At 33.2% G+C, this 23,313-nt stretch overlaps 3 protein-coding genes, 1 long non-coding RNA gene and 1 other non-coding gene across 6 annotated transcripts; 2 read left to right on the forward strand and 3 right to left on the reverse strand.

The window, feature by feature from the left end:
* Positions 1-392: 392 nt before the first annotated feature.
* TRNAR-UCG lies at positions 393-466 on the reverse strand. Its single transcript has one exon. It is a non-coding gene; the product is annotated as a tRNA-Arg (tRNA).
* A 2,556-nt stretch (positions 467-3,022) lies between these two features.
* On the forward strand, positions 3,023-4,995 carry LOC103931278 (protein SYS1 homolog). The gene is made up of 3 exons (XM_018643508.2): positions 3,023-3,246; positions 3,425-3,651; positions 4,514-4,995. The coding sequence occupies exons 1-3, from the start codon at positions 3,023-3,025 to the stop codon at positions 4,519-4,521; spliced, it is 459 nt and encodes a 152-aa protein (XP_018499024.1). The 3' UTR covers positions 4,522-4,995.
* Positions 4,996-6,446: 1,451 nt separating this feature from the next.
* LOC103931279 (probable sulfate transporter 3.4) lies at positions 6,447-11,745 on the reverse strand. The gene is given in 14 exon segments (XM_048583820.1): positions 6,447-6,789; positions 6,891-6,967; positions 7,077-7,162; positions 7,250-7,440; positions 7,542-7,561; positions 7,564-7,828; positions 7,921-8,046; positions 8,204-8,320; positions 8,468-8,581; positions 8,677-8,742; positions 9,903-10,074; positions 10,419-10,626; positions 10,743-10,791; positions 11,335-11,745. Coding segments are annotated over 14 exon segments (1,968 nt in total). The 5' UTR covers positions 11,668-11,745; the 3' UTR covers positions 6,447-6,645.
* Positions 11,746-13,344: 1,599 nt separating this feature from the next.
* Positions 13,345-14,351, reverse strand: LOC125477057. The gene is made up of 2 exons (XR_007258286.1): positions 14,246-14,351; positions 13,345-14,050 (listed from the first exon to the last, which is right to left on the reverse strand). It is a non-coding gene; the product is annotated as an uncharacterized LOC125477057 (long non-coding RNA).
* Positions 13,900-22,197, forward strand: LOC125477056. 2 transcript variants are annotated; one of them, XM_048583821.1, is made up of 2 exons: positions 13,900-14,085; positions 14,314-14,749. In XM_048583821.1, the coding sequence occupies exons 1-2, from the start codon at positions 13,900-13,902 to the stop codon at positions 14,563-14,565; spliced, it is 438 nt and encodes a 145-aa protein (XP_048439778.1). In that variant the 3' UTR covers positions 14,566-14,749. The 2 variants fall into 2 exon arrangements, 1 of the variants encoding a protein (XP_048439778.1); XR_007258285.1 differs by lacking the exon at positions 14,314-14,749 and adding an exon at positions 22,090-22,197 and having other exon boundaries at positions 13,953-14,085.
* The last annotated feature ends 1,116 nt before the right edge of the window (positions 22,198-23,313 follow it).

Consider the following 23,313-nt stretch of genomic DNA (forward strand, 5'->3'; position numbering starts at 1 on the left):
CCGTCCTATTAAGGTGCTACATTTCAGCTATAGACTAGGCAGCTAAATGCCTCAAACCTTAGAAAGTTTACAAACTTTTGCTGCTGCATTGTGATTGTGATGTGGAGATAATGAATTAAAAATCCAGTGGAAATAATTAGATCCACAAATTGAATCATGGGAGGATAAAAGCTGGAATAAGTGCTTTTGTTCAAGTGCTTTTGGAGTGATAAGTAAGAAACTAGCTCATCCAAAAAGCACGCAGACACAGAGTGATACCTTCGAGTGGAAGATATAAAAAAAAAAAAAAAAAGTTGAAGTTGTTGTGACGCAAATCAGCACAAAATGCTGAAGTGCAGCAGCATTTTCCAGAAAACAAAAAATTTAAAAACGAAAAAAATGAGAGCTTGAAGCGACCACAGTGGGAGTCGAACCCACGACCTTTTGATCCGAAGTCAAACGCGCTAATCCACTGCGCTATGCGGTCCTCATGTCAATCAGTAAGTTTTATAATTTAGTTTATCTTAAAGGGATTTTTTTGTTTGGCCCTACCCGTATTAGAGCTAGAAGCGAGTTGACTGGATTCGTGATTATAATTTATTGTTTTAGTTTTAAAAAGCTTTTACATATTGATTAATCAAATGAAAAAAAATGTATAGTATGCCACCATACTTAATTTACATTTTATTACAAGAATTTTCATCATTTTTTTTGAGAAATGTGAGACAAATCATTATGTGAAAATGCTAAAATACATGGTAACATGTGTTTGATTTTGAATACAAGCACATAAGCAATTATATTCCTATTGTAGATAAGTTTCACCTGACGAGTTAAGAGTAGCTGCGCACGACGAGTTTTTATTATTTTTTTATGTGACTTTAGAGTAGGCGTGGTTTGGTATGGGGTTCCAAACTGAAAATAGAATCCCGATCCCAAATTAAAAATTTTCATGAAGGGAATTTGAAGACTAATCTCAAACCAAATTTTCATTCATACCAAGTCATATTGATGTTCCAAAGTTCCAAACTACTTAATTTCATACTTCTATTTCTAATATAGTCTACTATCAAACTACTTCAATTCAATATTCAACATGCATGCAACTACAATAAATATATATATATATATATATATATGGTTCGGTTCGGGATTTCTGAATCATTGAATATGTAATCCTGATTCGCGTACTGAAAAGTTCGGGATTGATTTGGGATTTCAGGGAAAATTTTCCACCCTAAGTTAGAGAATACAAATCATTAGATATGTCTAATAATACACACGTTTTCGTAACTTCAGCTGCACAAACTATGATTTTCCACCAACTCACTAAAAATAATTCAAAGAAGAAATGTAGTACGCATCTATATATAAAACGACATATAAACGAACACAACAAATTCAACAAAACTACAGTACTAGTTTATATGGAAAATCTTGTATAAATCACACCGTACAAGTGCCAATAACAACATGTGCAAACGATATTCTATACTAATTTACAATAAAGGAAGATGAAGAGTTTGAGTTCGAGACACACTAAATTAGAGAAGAAGACCTTAACTACTAAAACAATCCATCGTTTATCCTGATTTCCTAATTTTTCCAATTTTCTAAACTAGAATAATATAATGATAGTGTTATCCATACACTTATTTTTATTTCTTAATCTCTTAATTCCCGACCGTCACGTTGAATGAATTGAAAAAAATCAATAAAAAAAAATTAACAAGTGTAGGAACTAAAAATGATTGTGTGAAATGTAAATAGCACTATTCGTATACAATAGTTGAAAAAGAAAACAACAAAAAAGGAATGGTTACTAATTTTACACTATTTTTAGCTTTCCTCACACATTTTTTTTATTTCTGACTATCAAATAAAATGAAGTAGGTAAATGATAAGAAGATTCTTTAAAATGAGACTTTCTATTGCCTCATTTTTTTTTTTTTTGCACAATGTTATAATGTTAGCACAAGAATGGTGTAAAAAACATGAGATGACAGAGGTTCACGAAGAGAGTCTCATGTTGAGAGAATCTTCTTAACATTTCTCAATAAAATAAACGAAATCAACCCTCATAATTAAATATGAATGTATAAGAAACTAAAAATAGTACAAAAGTAGTACATGTTTCCATTAAAAAAACATAAATTAGAAAATTAGGGACTGTTTTTTTTTTAAGAAAATTAATGAAAATGATTTGAAACTTTGAGTTTCAATAATAAGGATAAAATAAAGGGTAAAGTTAATAGTACTAGAATTAATTTTTTAATGTAAAAATATGATTTTTCGTTAAAGTAAACAGTACCTTGTCTTTTCGTTAAAACTTTTTTTTTTTTTTTTTTTGGCAAAAAAAGAAAAGAAAAAAGGCCAGCACTATCTGGCCTCTGCTTTCTCATGCTCTTGCAAATTGCAATTAGCACAAACGAACGACGAATTTCTTTGTTCGTTTATAAAAAAAACACGAGAGTCCAGAAGAGAAGAAGAAGGCTTTCCTCTGAGAGACTCTGCAATTCCGTCGCCGATCTCTCAACTGTCAGCTTCAAGCTCTTCGTCCTTCTCGATCTAGGTTTTCCAATTCCTCTTCTTTCTATACAATTCCCTTTTGTTCGATTTCAGATTGGATCTTCCAGTACACTTTTAATTTCATACAAGTTCCAATTCGGCCTTAAATTCCCAATTTTCTCGAGAAAATTCTCAGTTTTTTTTGTTATTTCTTTAGTGGGGAAGATCCCATATATTCTGGCTTTGTTGAATTCAGATTATTCATGGGTTTCAACTCGGGGTTCAGTGAAATGAATGTTAGAGTAGAAATCCAGAATTTTGTAAAATCAGGTTGATTGTTTAGGGTTCAAGCTTGTTGATTGAGCATTGGGATTATTGGGAACTCTAATTGTCCTTAAAGTTGCAGACTTGGGTTTAGGTTTAATTTTTTAGAGCAATTGGGAAGTGGGTTATTCATGCTTTTGGAGAAATCATTAGTGGTTTGAGAGTTTGAAGGGCCCCTGGCTGTGTGGGAATTTGATTATTGTAGTAGACAATGTTCTATGGTACATTGGTATGGGACCCTTGGCTCATTGTTGTCCAAATTGTGTGCCTTCAATGTTTATACTATCTCACTCTGGGGTTCTTCTTGTCTATTCTTGTTGGCACTCGCGTGTCTCGAATGAGCCTTGTGTATTTCTTTGACTATGCTACTCTCACTATCTCCACGGTCACTGGGTGGTGTGTCATTGGTTCCTATCTGCTCAGTGCACTTGCAGGGTGAGAATCTCATACTACTACTATTTCCAATTGCATTTTATTTTTATTTTGTCGTGTTTTCCATGTCTGCATCGACATTACATTTATTGTCTGGAACACAATTGATTTTATTTTATGTTTGTAAATGGAACTCTTTAGTCTTGTGTGAATTATGAATTGTGCATATGTTTGTTTGCAGCGCTGGATATCTGCTTCTTCTGATTGAGAGGGCAAAGAAGTGCTTAGATTTTTCAGCCACCCTATACATTGTACATCTCTTTATATGCATCGCTTATGGGGGTTGGCCTTCGTCAATGACATGGTGGGTTGTGAATGTTACTGGAGTTGCAGTGATGGCTTTGCTAGGTGAATATCTCTGCATTAGACGTGAACTGCGTGAGATTCCTATAACACGATATCGTGCAAGTAAGAGTTTTTCCATCCTAAACTAACTAGCTAGATGTACCCAACATAAAGTTGTCATGTTCATTCATCTGGGAAAATTTGGGTTTTTTTAGTAACCCCTTCACATAGACCCAATAGAAACTCACCTTTATTTTTTTTCAAAATTTAGAAAACCAACCTATTTTGGATAAGCAATTTTAAGGCCATTCTATAGTCGAGATGTGGGATGGGTAACAAGATTTTCTTCCAGCATCTTGACTCACACATCGACAATGTCTTGGTTCCTTCAAGTCGGAAACAGTTTTATTTTCCAAAGTTTTTAGAAAAAGGGTTGGTGTATTAATGGACCTATGCAAGTCGGCTAATTTACGAAGAAATCCATAACATTTCTTTTTGGGGTCAATTTTATGTCAAATATGTTGTGTCCATGTGCTCTTTGTGCTATTTTTTATTATATGCTTCAAGAACTTGCAGTTCTTCATTCTTATTTGTTAGTATTTTCATAAAAGATAGTTTTGTTTTTGCCCAGATGAAAAGATATGATAATACTTATGCTCTGCCTTCCTGCTTATTAGATGAGATTATACCTTGTCTGCCATGTGTTTTAAAATTAGTTGTTTACCAATCATGATTTAGACTTCCCATTCATGTATGTCTTTTTGGTTGATCGATGTCAAATGTTGGGCTTGCTGGTAGGTTGATCATACCTTACATCCTAAGAAAGTTCCATTGCTTGCATTAATTAGTAATTTAGGTAATGTTTTGACTGGTCAAAGCTTTATATATAGAATCAAGAACTGGTCAAGTAATTGCATGACTGACTTTTATCCTCTCTTCTCAAATCATTATATCTTCACAATTACTTGGAACTATCTCCATGCAGATGTTTGACTGACGAGAAACTCGACAAGCAAGAACAAACATTCATGTGGGATTATAGTGGCTATTCTTTCGTTGCTGAGGAACTTCTAGATAAAGATTATTAATACCAAATTCAATCTATGATGAGGAGAGAATCTACCATAATGTGTGGAATCTTTTATCTATGACGGTGGCTGTTACGGAGGACAAGTGTAAAGTTTGACACAGTGCATTAAATGATGGGGAGCTTTGAGCAAATGAGACTAGGTATGCATTGTGCTAGGAAATCATAATGTACAATTTTAGGTGGTTTTGAGTAGAGCAACGCCTACTACGTTTCTGATATCATTGTTCTATTTTATTTTCTATAAACATGATACGCCTTGTCAATCTGGTTGCATAATTCTTGTTTGTTACCATTTCTGGTAATTCTTCTGTGTCGTCAGACTTTATTACATAGGATTAGTAAATTGAAATTCCGAGACAGAATGCTTGAACCTGGTAGCACTTGTTCTTTCCCTACGTTCTTTATGTTGATCTTAGGCATGCTTTCTAATTTAGCTAAATCACGAGTTGCAAGCCTAAGAATTTTCTTAATGAGATTAATCGAACAAAAATTCTGCTAGTTTATAAGAAGGCTTAGTGTTAAAAGATGTGTTTTGCTGTCTAGTGTTTTTCCTGGTTGTTGCTTGTATATCTAACTCTTTGTTATCATACTCCACATCTGCTAGTTTTAGGGCCCGTTGGATAACGATTTGGTTTTGAGTTTTTGAACTTGAGATACGAGGAAAGTATGTGAAGACTATAAACCAGAAGCCAAATGGTTATCAAACGGACTTGTAATGTTTAGAGCACGTTGTACATGAGAATTATGTATATTTTTGGTAACATCTGCATTAGGAACCTTTCTCAAGTTTGGAAGCGTGAGCTGTTCTTTGTATCAAGAAATCATAGTAACTAATGGAAAATTGATTTCTCTTACCGAATCGTTGACTTACGACTGGCTGGAAACGTTATAATTAGACGAATTCTATATGTGGTTGCACAAACCTATTGCATTTGCAGCACTGTTCTAAAAATCGTCCTAGGAGGCCACCTAGGTGCTAGGGAATGGAGGGCCAATGCGATTTAGGCCTAAACGTGTAGAAAAATCGAGGAGGGGCTAGGTGGCGGCTAGGTGTGGTGGGTACGTTGGCCAAGCAGTGTCTAGACAGTTCTATTGTTTTTAATTTTTTTTTTTTTTACTAAATAACTTAAAGGGTTTTACGGGTAACCTACGAGAAAGGAACCTGGATTATAAATTAGTAAATTTTCAAATTTAGTTTTCGGTTTTTCTTATTTTTAGTGCATTACTCTGTGATGATTTTTATTTTTAAGAGTGTAACTAGGCACTTATTTATGTTATATAATAAATTTAATTAAATTCATCGAGTCTGCCTAAGCCTCTACCTAGCGTCTTCTAAAACCTTGATTTGCAGACACAAGCTTTTGCTTCCTGATGCGTTCGATGATGCACATTTCATTCAACTTATAATTTGAATAGACAGCCTTACTGCATGTTGTTTTTATTAAGTCGTGGTTCAGGAAGGCTTGCAAAATGTTTTCTCAAGGAATGCTGAAACCTATTCCTTAGCCTCGATTTTTCACGTCGTTCAAGATGAAAAAATTTCAGCATCTAAGTAACACCGTTACGTGGTATTATTGGTTCTCTATTGTTATAACGCATGTGTATTTGCTAATACCTCTAAACGATACATCTGTCATCAAATCATGTTATAATACGTGAATTAGTAGCAGCAATCCAATCTTTCGAGAACTAGATCTCGAACCCTCTCATAGAGATTGGATTAGTGCCACTTAACCAAGCATCTAATTAGTTTTTGGTGTGATTTGACTTATTGTTGAGCTTTACTTCATCATGCAACACAACATTGAAGCTTAAAATAACGCAGAAATTGGACAACAAACTTCAAAATTTCTTAATTCAAAACAAAATGATTCTTTGCCTTGGATTCCCTAGAAAAGTAAATAAAAAAACCGCTGGCCTCGACCGAGCTCTTCCTACCTAGACTACGGAGGAATGCAGAGCTAGTTATACATAAGTCTCTATGCTTCTCCTTCCATTCTCCAACTGAAGCCCTTTGGAGTAGCAAGTCATGGTTGAGCCTTCCAGTCGGATGAAATGTCAGCTACAGCTTCTCCGACTGTAAGATAGAGCCCGTTCAATCCAAACGACTCCAATGTTTCGGATTGTTTTAGCTTTTCCATTACACTTCCAACAGGGTTTGCCAACACAAGCTGCCAGAGTAAACAATCACCAGAAGAACAAAATAAGAAACAATGTCCACAACTACTGAAGTTTCAGAGCACTGAATGAAGTGTTTCGATATAATTCTCACCTGAAGCGATCTTTTCTCCAGCATTTTTCTAAGTTCTGACATCATGTCGGTACCACTAGTGTCTATGGCTGTCACAGCTGAGAAGAAGATGAAAACTATGAGCAAGATGTGGGAAAACATTCGCTACCACATTGTTACATGCTGTTAGTGTTCGAAGACTCAGCAAAGATTTCATAAATGGTGTACCTGTCATGTCCAGAATTACACATTTCAGTGTGCTCTCGTTGCTTGCTTTGATCCTCTCTTCTTCCTCGCAAACCCATCCTAGTATCCTGCACGTAGGAGAACATAAGTCAGATAACGAAAGCAAGAAGGTGATCGTATCTGTATTATCTTTTAACAGTCTGCTGGAAACTTACCTTTCTTGTAGGTACGTCGAATTTGCAAAGTAGATGGGTGCCTCAACTGCTAGTATGAGGAATGAAGGAATCCTTGATGCTTCTCTGTATCTGTTGAGATTGTGATATGTCTGTGTCCCTGGAATGTTCCCTAGAGCCATTGTGTTTGGCCTGGTGACATGAAGAAGAATCTTGAAAATCGATACTCCAACCTGAAATGTACAGTCAAGATGTTAGAGATTGAAAGTTGACAAACGCCATTAACCCGATAGAGACAGTAATCTTAGAAATTAGGAAATTTAGGAAATCTTACCGCAATTGCAAGGCCAAGAGGACGGAAATGAAGAGAACACCGAAGAAGGAGCACATGCAGGCCATGAAGTCGAGTTTGTCAACTTTCCACAACCGGTATGCAGCTTGGTAATCGATGAGTCCGCTCACAGCGGTTATGATAATGGCTGCTAAGATGACATTGGGGGTGTAGTAGAACAATGGCATTAGAAACAGCAGAGTGACAAGCACAGCTGATGCCATAATTATGTTCGAAACTACTGTTTGTGCTCCAGCATTGTAGTTTACCTGCAGATCTAGAGAACGAACCTGAAAGTAAACGAAAATTATGCTTTTAGTTACTGCCTTAATCGCTGGAGTTGGATTGCTTTTAGGTCAAGCAAGAAGGGGAGGATCTTTACCGTGGTAACATAGCATGAAGAGCAAGAACCACAAATGTTCATGATCCCAATAGCCATCATTTCTTTGTTTCCATCAACTTGGTAGTTTTTCAGAGATGCAAATGTTCTTCCTACTGCAACTCCTTCCTGCAATGCAAGAAGGATACGCATGTTTAATAGCTATATGTGAAGGACCTGCCTCGTAAGAAGAAAAACTTCGAAGAGTGTTCCTCCTACGTGACAGTACTGAGTGGCAGAATAGTCCAGTTAAAAGAGAGATGGATCCAATATTTGGGTGACTTACTGTGAGAGACAAAATCCCTGTTATAATGCCAGTTTTAATAGCAAGAGCAAGGTGAGGGCCACCAAAGTATAGCATGTTTGATGAAGGTGGATTGAGACCCTTTGGCAAATGGCCAATCTGTTACATTAAACGTTTAATTTAGTGACAAAATATAATAACAATCTTTATAATCACAGTTTGATGCATGAAGGAACAATGGTTCATTTCATAGGAGTCGAGCAACGTTCATAACTAAAATCGCCAGATCTAGAAGCAAGTACTTACAACTGAGATTCGAGGAGATTTTGAATGGAGAAGGAAGACTAGAAGCGTAGAAATGATAACCGATGTCAATGGAGCTGCTGCTGCAACCCAAAAGAGCTTTGGCTTTGTTTTACCCTGTACCCAAAAAATCATGTATAAAATTCTAATTTGGAGATGATACACACAGACACATAATTGTGGATGATAGAGAGTAGGCTAGAGAAGCTTACAATATGTCTTGTTGTGAATAGAAACACAAGGAAGCAGAAGCCCATTACAATAGTTTGCCAAGACCACTGCGCACGATTAAAATTTTAATATTAGTGACACTAAATTTGTAATAAAGACAATCAAAATTCAAAATTTTCTCTGAAAATGCTTTTGTGTAAAGCGCTTTACTTGGAAATACTTGCGGAGTATAAAATTTTATTAACATTTAAATACTTTTGAGTATTCATTTGAGGGAGGGGTTCGATTCATTTGAAGTTGGAACTCGTGATTCACTGTCAGGGGTGTGTTAGGGTTAAGTTTAAAACATTTAAAATGACATTGTTTTAAGAGATTTCGGTTCGATTTTCGAACCAATGAAACTAAAACCAAACCAATAGGTTTTAGTTTGGTTCGGTGTTCAAGTTCGGTTGGTTTTTCTTCAGTTTGATTTTTTTTCCAACTTCGGTTCGGTGTTGGGTTCAATTTTTTTTCGATTTTTAGTTTTTGAAACCCCCTTACTTGCAAATGCTTTGTAAAGAAACACATATATGTATATATTTTTTTATCTACAATTTTGTCTATTTTAACCAAAAGAACAATATTTTTTAGTATTTATAGACAAGTGGCGTCGATACATATATGAGTCTTGAAATTGATCCAATTGCTTAATTTAAATAATCTAAAACCATTTAGTTAAATAAAAAATATAAATGTATATAAATAAATAAAAATTGAAAAGAACATTACGAAGGTGCTTTTTAGAATGTACAAATTGACCTGAAATTCTCCTCTAACTAATGCAATGAAAACATAGAGCGAACAAGTGACAGATTCTTTAATTAAATCATTGAAAAAGGTAGACACCTGCTTGCTTAAAATAAAAGTATTTGATGGCAACTGGCAAGTATATATCCTTTGGTTATTAAAAAAAAATAATAATAAATAAATAAATAAAGCACCTTTGGTTGATTTTTCTCAAAGCACTAATAACAGTACCAACAAGGCAACAACATATAGCACCTTTGCTTGATTTTTTTATTCATTTATTCCATGATGCTGCTTGCCAATAAATCTCCAACTGTTAACTATACTATAAAAATAAAATTATTTAATTCGGTCGAAATTAAAAAAAAAATGTTTAAAAAGAAAAAAAAATATTCAGTTATTGTTTTTCTAAAATAAATAAATAAATAGTTTAATTTTCTAAACAAAACTTGAGTTGGTTGGTCTTGTAAGAGAAAGTTACCTCTCCTCTGTGGGTGATAACCGAGGACACGACAGAATAAAATTGCATTTTGGTAGTGAAATGAACAATTCCAAGCAACCCTTTGAGCTGTTGCAATATCACAATCACTGAAGCACCCGCCATAAATCCAACCAGAGTTGCCTTTGACAGAAAATCAATTATAAAACCTAACCTGTAAGATCAATCACCCAATTGATCAATTCAGTTAGGGTCATAGAGTCTCTTGTAATTCAGCTAATTAAATTATTATAAACTACACACAAAAATTGTCCCAGTTCAATGCGTCCTGCTGTAATAAAACCCTAGTGCTATTCACTGTTATGTAGTGGATTCCGCTAATAGAAAAAATATTATGATTTTTATATGAACGATAATAAGATATCTAAAGCTGCTTAAAGTTTTGTAAGCTTTTTCTTGTACAATAAAAAGTAATTATTGTCGCTTAGTGTAGCTTAGCGTCGTTTATAATAAAACTAATTGTTTTTTTTTCAGGGAATAAGTGAAGTTATTACGTACCTTAGAATACCCAGAGAAGCCTGAAACAGACCAGCAAAACATGTAGCAGTGAAAGCCAATTTGAGATAAAGAATGGGGTCTTCAGTGCTCGAAACAGCCTCACTTAACATCGATCCCATGACCAAAGATGCTATCGAAACTGGACCAACTGCAAGATGTCTAGAACTCCCTAGCACAGAATATATCAGTGGGGGGACAAAGCTTGAGTCTGCATGGGAATTCCAAATAAAAAAATAAATTAGGCTAGTTATAATTAATTAATTAATTAATTATGTTTTAATTCATGTAAAATAGAAGTTAATTAAGTGTGAAATTGGTACTAACATAGCCCAACAATTGGAGGCAAACTTGCAAGCTTCGCATAACTGATGCCCTGCAATATTAGCAAACAGGTTTTAAATTGAATCACCTAAAAATATTATGCACAACAGAAAAGAAAAGAAAAAACAATACAGTCAAATAACAGATTAATTCCAAAACCAACATTACCATATTTGAAAAGAAAAAATAAATTAAATACAATTCACATGAAGGTTTAAAAAAATGCAGATTAGCATAATATTTAGTAGGAAATCATTTAAAATCCAACTCAATTGGATGAGCATTAGAAGTAATCCAAACCACCATTTAATTAATGTCCTAAATGACAATTAGAATAAATGCACATCACCACAACCTGGTCTTTTTTGTCCAAGTAAATGACGGTTATTGATAAAGATAGTTGGTCATGGCAGCGTGCTAGCTTCTATACACCAAAGTTCATATGGTTTTCTTAAAAATGAGGGAGAGAGAAGCAGACGTGAGCTAGGCTTGTGATCAGGACATGCTCGACCCTTTGCACTGAACTTCAAATCCCAATCCCGGCACGTATAGAGAGAGAGAGAGAGAGAGAGAGAGAGAGAGAGAGAGAGATTACCTGAGGAATTGCAAGGCTGGCAATAGTGAGGCCAGAGATGATATCAGACTTGAGAAGCTTAATATTGTACTCAGGGGCCCACTGGAAAATTGGGAAGAATAACTGGAGACCCAGAAGCAGTTTAGTGAACCAAGTTTGGTTCTTGAATCTGTGAAGTGGGTTGTCTGGGAAAAAGATGTCAGCCAACCTCCGCCGGAGTTTCTGCAGGGTGGTCTGTTTCGGTGGCAAACAAACCCTGTGGATTTCTAGCGGTGGCATTGCTGAATCTGTCGGAATTCTGATGGTGGTTTCATGGTAGGGATGATCTTCCACTCTGTTGGAGTTCACACCCATATCTTCTGCAAAATTGCCCAGCAGCGCCCTCCCCAAAGTTTAATACAAAAGTGCACTACCCTGAAAGTTGAAATAAAATGGCAATGGTGGGTTTGTATTTATAGAGCTTTGGAAATGGGGGAAGAGAGGGGGGCAACGCAAGTTATCATACAGTTTGTGCTTTTCATGCCAAGGGCAGGGCAGTTTGGTCATATCATTTGTGTTTTGATTCAGGGATATATTTACATTATAAAGGTCACCACTAAAAAATTTGAGGATGTCGTCAAATTAGACTTTAAAATTCGTCATTTAATATTATAGTTTAGTAGTATTAAGTGTAAATAATATTTTTTATTTTCAAAATAAATAAATAAATAAAATTCGCCACTTAATACTACAGTTTGTGCTTTTACAATTGCTAGCTTATTGTGAGCTCTCTCATCTTTTAGTGTAGATAATATCGTTTATTCTAAAAATAAATAAATAAAATAAAAGACTCTAAAATTCAGGTGTTTATTAGGATTTTAAAGGACTTTGAAATCATGATGTAATCAAAATAGGATTTAACAAGATTTAATGGGGGTGTAGTCAAATTAAGATTTGGAAGGATCTTAAATGAATTTAGAATCAGGACATAGTCAATTAAGATTTTAAAAGACTTTAAAATCATGCTGTGGTCAAAGTAGGATTTAACAGGTTTAAAGAATACTTCCAAACTTAGGTGTAGTCAATAAGATTTTAAAAGATTACATACAAATATGTAGGTATTCAAAATGTGAAAATTTTGAAATTTTTTTTTTGTAGAATTTAAGACTGAATTTTATACTTAACAAAAGTTATAGAGAATCCTATCTCCATCCTTGGGATTTATTTTCAAGCTTCTCTCTCAACTTTCAAAGTTGACTTCTTTTTCACCACCTTCACCTTCAGTGGCACACCACGAATGGTAACGGCGAGGACGCAAACTTCAGCTCCAACTTCAAGCCAATAAAGAAAAAGAAAAAAGAAAAAAAGCAAGGTCTTTTTTTCCCTTAAACCTGATGCCTCCTTTTTTTTTTTCTTTTTTTTTTTTTCCAATTAGGGTTTTCTCAATTTCCCTCCTTTTTCTTTCTGTAAGGGGTTTCTGACTTCGTTGTTGATTGCAATTTGGCTGTGGCCGACGGCGTTAAATCCCAATTCTTGTTTCTGAGTCGCCGTTGATTGCAATTTGTTGCGTAATTGACGATTTTTTAATCTTTTAAAAATTTATAGTTCAAGGGTTTTTTAGTTGGATAATTTTAGCAGCCAAATGCTGAATTTTGGATTTGGAGTTAGCTCTTGGCAAGGTAATTTATTGGAACAATTTGGGGTATGATAATTGTATTTGGAAATTTGGGATTTGACCAGATTGATGAATTTGAACTTTTTAACAGGATTTGAAATTTTATTAGAATAATTTGATGGTTTCACGTGGATAATCATGATTTAAACGTGGTAATTGGTAAATATTATAAGGTAAATCTTAGTTTACTACCTTCAAATTTCATAGTTTTCAATATTTTATATATAAAGTTTTTTTTCGTCTTAGAGTTTTAATTTTGAAACAGTCTCATATATCTGTTAATTTAGCTATTAAGTCTCTCGTTAATTGACAACGAGACATATGATCGCAAACTCAATCCATCTTCTTCCCAGGACCAAACCAAAATCTACCTCTAATTCCACCAAGATTATCAATTGAAGAAGCTCAATCCCACATCATTGTCCTCAAATTCCACCAAATCCGCTAGCACATGTTATCTAACCTTGTGTTTTTCTCCTCCGGACTCCTCGCTGTCGTCGCCCCCTCCATTTCCTGCAATCTTCTTCCTAAACTTCAAGATCTTGTTTTAGAGCTTCGAGATCTCAGAGTCGATGAGAGACATGTGGAGGTGGACGGTCTTGGACACAACATTGGCGACTTCGAAGGAGAGAATGCTGATGGTCTGCTTCTGGGTTTTGGCGGCGGTGGCACCGACACATGGTGGCTCCTCTGCTTCAGCACTTCGATTCTTTTCTCTCCTCGGGTGGCTCGCGAACCAGACCTGCTCCGGATCAGTTTCAGAGTCAGGTTCCTCAGATTTTGGGACCCCAGAAAGTTTGGATTTTATTTTTTGTAAATAATCGTGGGTGTTTGGTGGGAAGGAAAAGGTTGTGAAGCTGCTGACTCGCAGGAATTCAAAGTTCAATTTTTTAATCGGAAGATTAAGGATTTGGGGGTGTTTGATTTGATTAATGGGTCTTACAGTTCATAGTGTCACCGCCTTGATTTCTTTCTTCTGGTGTTGTCGTAGTCGTCGGTGTTGCTTTTTACTGTCGCAATCGGATCTGCGTTTGGTTTCTCAATCAGACATTCTCTTTCCTGTCGCTTGGAAACTTTGTTCATCTGTTTGGTTGCCGAGAAATTACGAACAAGAAAAGGTGAGACAAAATGTAGAGTAAAACGTAAGTTTCAGTTCTTTGTCTTCTGGGTTAGCTGAATACCTACTTATTAGTGACATTTTAGTTCTGTTTTGTATGATTTCAATTGCCAAATGATGGAATATCCAAGATGTAACCTTTCCCGTTTTGTTTTACTTACATATGTCGGCAAGTGGGACAGTATATGGTTGTTGATATAACCAATCTGTTGACGTTGTTCTTTTTTAGGTTTTTGCAAAGGGTGGAGGTGAAGAGGGTGGAGGTGAAGAGGGTGGAGGAGAGAGAAGGGAGCGGAGCGGAGCAGATGGGTGGGTGCAGAGGAGGAGAGAAGGGAGAGAGCGGATAGGTGGGTGCGGAGGAGAGAAGGGAGAGAGAAGAGAGGGAGAAGGGAGGCAGGGGTTGGGGGAGATGGGGATGACTGGTGAGGTAGGAGACGGATCGGGTTTGCAGGGAAAAAGAAAACCTTTTTTCAATTTTTAATTTTTAATTTTTTAATATTCATTGTGGGTCCATATTGACACGTGGCGTCCAATTAACGGAAAACTTAACAACCAAACTAATGGATGTATAAGACTGTCCCAAAAATAATACTTTAGTATGACTCTGGGACAAAAAACTTCATGTACCAAATATGGAAAACTTAAAAGCCAAACTAATGAATGTATGAGATTGTCTCAAAAATAACACTTTAGTATGACTCTGGGACAAAAAACTTCATGTACCAAATATTGAAAGCCACGTAACTTGAGGATAGTAAATTGAGATTTACCCTATTATCAAACAGCAGTTCCATTGTTATTTAGATTATTATTTTGCATAAGAAACTTTAATAATTTTGGTACAATGTTGCTGCTCACTCAAACATTACATCTGTAAATCCTAAGAAATCCATGAAAGAAGTCTATACAAATCCATTGAAATCTATAACAAAAATTCATATAAATCTGTCAAAATTTATATAGAATTGTAAGTCTATTAACAGATTTAAAAAAGTCTATTAAAATCCTCTAATCCAAATTTACTACACCCCCTAAAAAGTGCATTCAAATTTAGATGTAGTCAATTAGGATTTTAAAAGAATTCATAAAAATCTGTAGGTATTCAACATGTCATAGATTTTGAAGGATTTCATTAAGTAAGAAACTTTGTAGGATTTGAGAGTGAATTTTATGCATAACAAAGGCTATAAAGAATCCCACCTCCACCGCTATGATTTCTTTTCAAGCTTCTCTCTCAAATGACGAAACCAAATTAACATTTCTTAAGCACCAAATACTCTGGGGACCTTTCTTCTTCGTTGTACTCCTGGATCTCACTCTTTCTTAGTCTGCATCTGTTAAAAATGTCAGTTTCTATTTTTTTTTTTCATTTTTTTTTATTTTTTCGGGTGGGGTTTTCTGAAGATTATGGTTTGTATGTTTTTCCCATTTGATTTAAAAAACTGTTTATAAGTAGTATGAGGTTTTGTTGTTTTTTGCTATGCTTGCTCTGGTGCTGTGCTTCTGGAATTGAATGTGCTTCTATAGGTAGTTTCCTATCTCTCTCCCTTTCTCTAGTTGTATTGATTCGTTCTATCGCGTTTTTGAAATCAAGATTTGCATGGGAATGGGAAACCTATGGAACTGAGAGGCCTTCTTACTTTATGTGAATGCTTTGTATAATTGCCCGGAAATAATTTGACAAAAAATAGCATAAGAGAAAGGGAACAAGCTATAGGCCATGATGTGACAATTTGATTAGATTTATGACGTAGTCATATTTATTACAATTTGATTTATTTGACGGTCAATATTCAATGCTGCTTAAATCTATCAAAATTCATGAAAACTGTTATATGAATCTTCTCAAATCCTTCAAAATCCATTGGACTTTGTACAAATCTACACAATCTTAAGAAATCCATCATTCAGAAAAGTTTATTAAAATCTTATGAATCCAAATTGACTACAACCCCTTAATATTAAGACTTATTTTAGTTACATCCCTTGAAATTCTATTTTGATCTCACTTTGTCCTTTGTAACTCAAAAATCACTATTTTACTCCTTGAAACTCGAAATTCATTCCACTTTGACTCGTGGACTCTCTCTTCTCCCTGAAACTATAGGTCGTCTCCAGAAACATATATGAAACTTAACACCCAATAAGACTACGTCATATGTGCAATAAATTTAATTATAAATTTCCATTATGTGTTACCATTTAATAATCAGAAAATATAAAGTTTAAAATAAATTGAAGAGATGAAAAACTTAAAAAAAACAAATTTTGATTAGTTTGGTGTACCCAAATAAAACGCACATAAGAAATTAACATATATAAAGCAATGTGGACAGAAGTTTGAGTTTTACAGAGACGACTTTTAAGTTTCAGGGGGCAAAATGGAATCAAAATCAAGTTCTAGGCGGCAAAGTGGAGTGAATTTTGAGTTTCAGGGAGTAAAACGGCAACTTTTGAGTTACAAGGAACAAAATGAGATTAAAATTGAGTTCCAAGAGACGTAGCTAAAAATAAGTCTAATATTAACTCATATAATACTTTTTTAGTGCATACACATTACATTAAGTGTGCGCTTGATATGCGAAGGGAATTCATGAAAAATAATTTTTCAAGTTTTTTCTTTGAGGATGAGCAATATTATTTACTACTACCATATTTCGAAAAGATATGAACAATGAAAGTAAATATATGGATAATGCTAGGGAGATCAAAATCTTAAACTAAATTTGCAAATAAAATGATGTGTCACCAATAGGAAATAAGCACGTTAATCAACACTTAAGTAATAATCCAATTATCAGCAATCACATTATTTGATTTACAAAATTTAGTTTAAAAATTTGGTCTCCCTAGCATTATCCTATGAAATATAGAGCCAATTTTGTATTTTTATTTCTTACTAGAAATAAAACTGGAAAAGAAATTTGAGCATGAAGGGTTACTATGGTCATAATTGGCTTTTCGGATCAACACGATAACTAATTAGGTCACCCATTAATAACGGGTCCTTAACGAATGTATACACAGGTAACTTGTAGGTAACCCGTTTTGACCCCTTAAGAAAAAATTACTTTGATGATTTAAAGTTAAACTACTAAACAAACTTACTATAAAATACAATGATCATAGTGTATATATTGTCTATTAAATAAGTATTATTGTATTATTATTCTATATAAGTTGAAAACTTTTTTTTTTTTTTAAGTTTTGTTTATTTATGAGGGTTTCTTATTATCATTACTGTGATAGACTGTACTTGACCTGTTGTCCAAAATTCAAATCAACTAGTATAAGTATTAGCATAAACAAAAAGATAGACTTTCAATTTTAGAGTCAATGACCTAACAAAGTTTTTTACTCTCTCTCGCGCAGTCATACTCATGAATTTTTTATCCTCTTAAAGTGAGATTAAAACATTATAAAACATATTAAAAAAATAAAAATATCAAAGTACATTAAAAATACCAAACACATGAAAAAATTAAAATAATTAATTTACAAGTGCAGAAAATGTGAAAAATATGCAAACGCTTGTGATCGCATTCTCTACACTTTGAGATTGGTACATTGTCGTTTGAATTTTTAAAACCTTGCAAACCCACATGAGTAGTATTTTTAGGCGAGTCCAAAACAAAAAAAAAATTATAATAATTAATGTACAGTGTGAAAAATGTGAAAGAATATAAAAATTCTCATGCTTGTATCATTGACACATAGATGATGGTTAACTTCATCGTTTAGATTATTAAAACCCTCCAAACCTCATGAATAATATTTTTTATTTAAGAGCAAAATTAATAAAATTCATAATAATTATTGTAGAAGTGTGAAAAATGTAAAAAATATATGCAATCACTTGTAATGACAAGCTTTACAACTTTTATGAAGAGGTCAACTCCGAAATTCGACACCATAATCCATAAATCTTTGATTTATATTTAACTGTCGATTGTTGTTTATACTTTATTCTCTCACAAAATTTTGTTTTTTTGAAAACATGATCTTTTAATGAATGTAGAAAAACAAACGGTTCAGATGGTTGATATCCCATTCCGATATTTACGGTTAATTAAAATAAGAGTCGATGTTATATAGTTTTTGGAGACTTTATAAACTCCGACAATATTTTCACTGACGGTAAAATTCTGAACATAATATCAACAGTCTGAACTGTTCATCTTCATGCACCCTCTAAAAGATCTTGTTTTCAAAAAAAAAAAAAAAAAAAATTAGAAGAAAAAAAAAATGGTGAGAAGAATGGAGTGTAAATGTAAATGACAATCAACGGTTAAATTTTAATCTATAGGTTATGTGATTATAATGGCGAATTTCGAAGCTGGGCGTTTATGAAAGTTGTAAAGCTTCCCATTACATGCGTTTATGTAATTTTTTTTGTAATTTTTTCACACTTCTACATTAGTTAAAACTTATGTCATCCTTGAAAGACAAATGTATTTTTATGTTTTGAAGTAATATTTACGTGACAATATGCAGTATGTATATATTAATTTAGTATTATGGTTTTCATTTGATTATTTATTGGTTTAAAATATATTTTCTTTAACAGGTAAAAGGTCGAACCATATTACCCAGTTAATATTAACAAGTCGAGTTCGGGTCAGGTCATATTACCCGTTCATTTTAACGGGTGCTACATGACACGACCCGTTAAGATATCGAGTATGAGACAAAAATCACACGAACACGGAAAACACAACACGAATGTCAAGTCTAATTAATTACATTTTTTTTCACAAGCTTGATTTACCAAATATGGGAAAGGAAGTGATTTTCCATTCCCAAGCCTCATTTTCACCGCACAAAACATAGCTAAAAGGGTAGAGATTTGACCTAAGCCACATAGTGAGCCATTCATAATAATATGATTGAAATAGGGTGAGGAATTTGAGTTAAACAACATAATGAGTCAGCTACAATAATTTGGTTTGAAGTCGTCATCTCCAAGAGTTAACTTGAGACCTCTCACTTTCAAATTGAGAAAAATAGCACAAGAGCATACACTAGTAAAAAACAACCTTTGCGCGACGAAACACACATTATCGCGCAAAGTCACTTTGCGAGACGAAATTCAAAACTTCGTCACTTTGTGCGACGAAACAACATCATCATGCAAAGTGACTTTGCATGACGAAATACCAAACTTCGTCATGCAAAATCTTTACAAAAATAAATAAAATAATTTTTTTTTTAAATATTTGCATGACGTAATCCAAATATTTCGTCGCCTAAACCAATTTATTTTCCTTTTTTTGTACGTATAATACTTAAGAAATTGAACGGTATATATATTTATTAAGTAGCTTTAAATTTATTATTTCAGTTCGGATCGGGTTTTTGTTAAAAAAATATATTATTGTAGTTTGGATTGGGTTTTTGTTAGAAAACATATATTTTAAATTGACGATCGAATTAGTTCATTGTAGTCATATAGGGTCAAGGAGTGTAGTTGTTAAAAATCATCAACATTGGAGTTGAAATAACCGTTAAATCGTGATTTTTCATTTATAACCGTCGAAAAGTTTTGTCCCATTACTTGATCTTTGAACGTTTGTGTTTTCCGATTTTTAGCGTATATGATCTCGAAATATATACAAACAAGTTTGACGGTTGGATCATTGATACTAATTTCGTAGAATGCGTATCCATCAGACCAATAGATTCACTAACAATTAAGAGTTTATTTATACTTTCATTAAATATAACATAAGATTTTGTGGTGTCTACTAGTGTAAATATTTTAAATTGAAGATCAAATTCAGTCATTTTATTCATATAGGGTCAGGGAGTGTAACTGTAAAAAGTCATCAAAATTAGAGTTAAAATAACCGTTATTTTTCATTTATAATCGACGAAAAGTTTTGTCCCGTTACTAGATCTCTGAATGTTTGTTTTTTGCGATTTTTTGCGTATGCGATCTTGAAGTATATACAAACAAGTTTGGCGGTTGGATCTTTGAAACTAGTTTTGTAGAATACGTATCCCATCAAAACAATAGATTCACTAACACTTTAAGTTTATTTATACTTTCATTAAGTATAATATCCACTAGTGTAAATATTTTAAATTGAAGATCAAATTCATTCATTATATTCATATAGGGTCAAAGAGTGTAGATGTAAAAAAATCATCAAAATCGGAGTTAAAATAACCGTTAAATCGTGATTTTTCGTTTATAACCGTCGAAAAGTTTTGGCCTGTTACTTGATCTTTGAATGTTTGTTTTTTGCGATTTTTGGCGTATGCGCTCGAAATATATACAAACAAGTTTGACGGTTGGATCATTGAAACTAGTTTTGTGGAATGCATATCCCATCAAAACAATAGATTCACTAATACTTAAGAGTTTATTTATACTTTCATTAAGTAATACATAAGATTTTGTGGTATCCACTAGTGTAAATATTTTTAAATTAAAGATCGAATTCATTCATTGTATTCATATAGGGTCAAGGAGTGTAACTATAAATAATCATCAAAATCGGAGTTAAAATAACCGTTAAATCGTGATTTTTTGTTTATAACCGTCAAAAAGTTTTGTTCCGTTAATTGATATCTGAATGTTTGTTTTTTGTGATTTTTGGCGAATACGATCTCGAAGTATATACAATCATTGAATGGTGTGTGTGTATATATATATATATATATATTATTTATTAAGTAGCTTTAAATTTATTTATTTTGTACGAAACACTTAAGAAATTGAATGGTATATATATTTATTAGTAGCTTTATATTTATTATTGTAATTTGGATCAGATTTTTGTTAGAAAAATATATTATTGTGGGTTTTTATGTAAAAAAAAATTGAATTTGAAGGGAGTAAAGTCACATTTTCAGTAAACTTTATAAATTTTTTTTTAATACAACTTGTGCAACGCCACAATGGGGTGGTTGCGCAAAAACCAATAGTGCGACATCATAATGTAAACATGCATTGCGCAAACCAATTTATTTTTTTATTTAATTTTATATTATAAATTTTAAGATATAGTTGTTTTTATTATTTTTTAAAACTTTGCTCGACGAATATCAATATTCATCGCCTAACCCTTATTTACTTATTTTTATATTTTATATTGGTAAACTAAATTATTTCTTTATTTTTTATTATTTTCTTTGCATGACGAATACACATTTGGTTGCCTAAACCTTATTTATTTTAATTTATTTATATTTTAAATTGTAAAATAAAATAATTTTATTTTTTTTATTATTCATAACAATTATTTTTATAAATATTGCGCTACGAACCAATATTTCGTTGTGCAAAGTCCTCAAATTTGGATGGGAGCAAAAAATGATACGTGAGAGTTTTTAAAAAAAAAAAAATTTAAGACTTTGCGCGACCAACACTTTGTTGTGCAAAACTCTAAAAATTTGGGCAGGCACCAAAAATGGGATGCGGGAATTTTTAATTTTTTTTTTTTAAAGACTTTGCTCGACCAATATTTCGTCGCGCAAACTCGTATCCTTCATTGCGCAAAGTGATACGGTTTTTAAAACCAAAAAAACTCCTCCACCATTTTATCAATGTCTTTCTCTACTCTTACCTCTCATTTCTCTTTCCCTTTCCCCAAATTTGACCATTTCTCTCACACTCACTCCTCTCAATTAATCTCTCATCTCTCTCTTCTCTATCTCTCACTCTCACTCACTCTCTCATCTCTCTCTTCACTATCTCTCACTCTCACTCACCCTCTCATCTCTCTCTCGCTATCTACTCTAATTCTCTCACACTCACTCCTCCCTCTCATTCTTACTCACTCTCAATCTTGCCAAAAGGTATATTCTCCCCAAATTTTAAATTTTTTTTCATTAATATGTGTTTTTGGAGTTAGTTTTGAGTTTGTGCAGGGTTTGGGGTCGAGTATAGGGTGAGGAGTGGAGTTTGGGATCAGATTTGGGGTATACCAATTTTTGGGGAGATTATGCCAATTTTTTTGTTATTATTTTATGTTATTTGAGCATATTTATTTTTTTGTAGGTCGAGACTTTGACGGCTAAAATTGAGGATTATGACGCTATCGAAACATATCCCCCGACACAACCCCCACAATAGACTTGTATTAGGATTTTATTGTTGTACTTTGTTAATTTATGTGTACATTTTGAGTATATTATATATATTGGATAATTTGATCACTATTTTTCATTGTACTTTGATTTTGAATATGTCAATTTAAATTAAAGTAATTAAAAAATAAAATCATACAATTAAATTAAATTAAAAAGTAAAAATTCAAAAAAATTAATATCTCTACTAATTAATAAAGCACTCATTGTCAATCAAAACCATATGAAATTACCAGTTTAACCCTCTAATTAAAACAGAACATGAATAAGAAATATGAGGCTTAAATGTAATTTCACACAACCAAATTTTGTCGTTTTTTTTTTCGAAGTCTTGCCTACATGTAATCCTAACATAGCTCTAATTAAAAAAAAAAAGCCTTCCTACTCCCACATTCTCTATCACTTTGTGTGTGCCCATATGTTAGCAATTAAATTAATATAAGAGAAATAATAAAACAAAAAGTCAAAAACCTTGCGCGACAAAATATTTTGTCACGCAAAAATTAAATTAATTTATTTTAATTAAAAAAAATTTAAAAACAAAAATTAAAAATTTTGAAATGTTTCGTCGCGCAAAGCTTTGTGTGACGAAGAGTAATTTTCGTCGCTCAAACCTTATCATCACGAGCTTTGCAAGATGAACCATGCATGTCCAAACTTTTGTTGCACAAGGTTTTGCACGACAAAATTGTACTTTGCGCAACAAACTTATTTCGTCGCACAAAGTGTTTTTTATAGTGGTGATATTAACTAGCAGTTAAAACTTTTTAATAGTATAAAAATTAGAAACAAAAAGTCCCTCGCATTGTCCTCAATATATAGATCATTAATTTGAACCCTTTAAAAAAATTTGTGGATTTAAAATATGGGCGTAGTGAGTAATAGATTTTTAGATACTGCAAAACTTCATAAAAATTTAAGAGTATTCAACGAGGGCTTTTACAAAGTATACAAAAAAAAGTCTTGTGTTTTTCTAAAATGGATAATACTTGGTACTGGTGCCAGTACTCATTATTAATGTCTTATTGCAGTTTAACTTTTATAAAATACTAGCGTATGCTTCACATTTTGTGTGTGAAAATATTTTTTATTTTTTATTTTAAAATGGGAAGAAGAAAGGGAGAAAAAAGGAATG

This window comes from the organism of the source record quoted next, unplaced genomic scaffold (assembly GCF_019419815.1).
Source record: "Pyrus x bretschneideri cultivar Hongxiangsu unplaced genomic scaffold, Pyrus_bretschneideri_v1 Contig20, whole genome shotgun sequence".
Lineage (NCBI taxonomy): Eukaryota > Viridiplantae > Streptophyta > Magnoliopsida > Rosales > Rosaceae > Pyrus > Pyrus x bretschneideri.

Coding starts and splice junctions, on each gene's coding strand:
- LOC125477056 (XM_048583821.1), top strand. CDS start 13,900: ATGGGTCTTACAGTTCATAGTGTCACCGCCTTGATTTCTTTCTTCTGG. Junction 14,086..14,313: donor GAAATTACGAACAAGAAAAG/GTGAGACAAAAT, acceptor GTTCTTTTTTAG/GTTTTTGCAAAGGGTGGAGG.
- LOC103931278 (XM_018643508.2), top strand. CDS start 3,023: ATGTTCTATGGTACATTGGTATGGGACCCTTGGCTCATTGTTGTCCAA. Junction 3,247..3,424: donor CTGCTCAGTGCACTTGCAGG/GTGAGAATCTCA, acceptor GTTTGTTTGCAG/CGCTGGATATCTGCTTCTTC.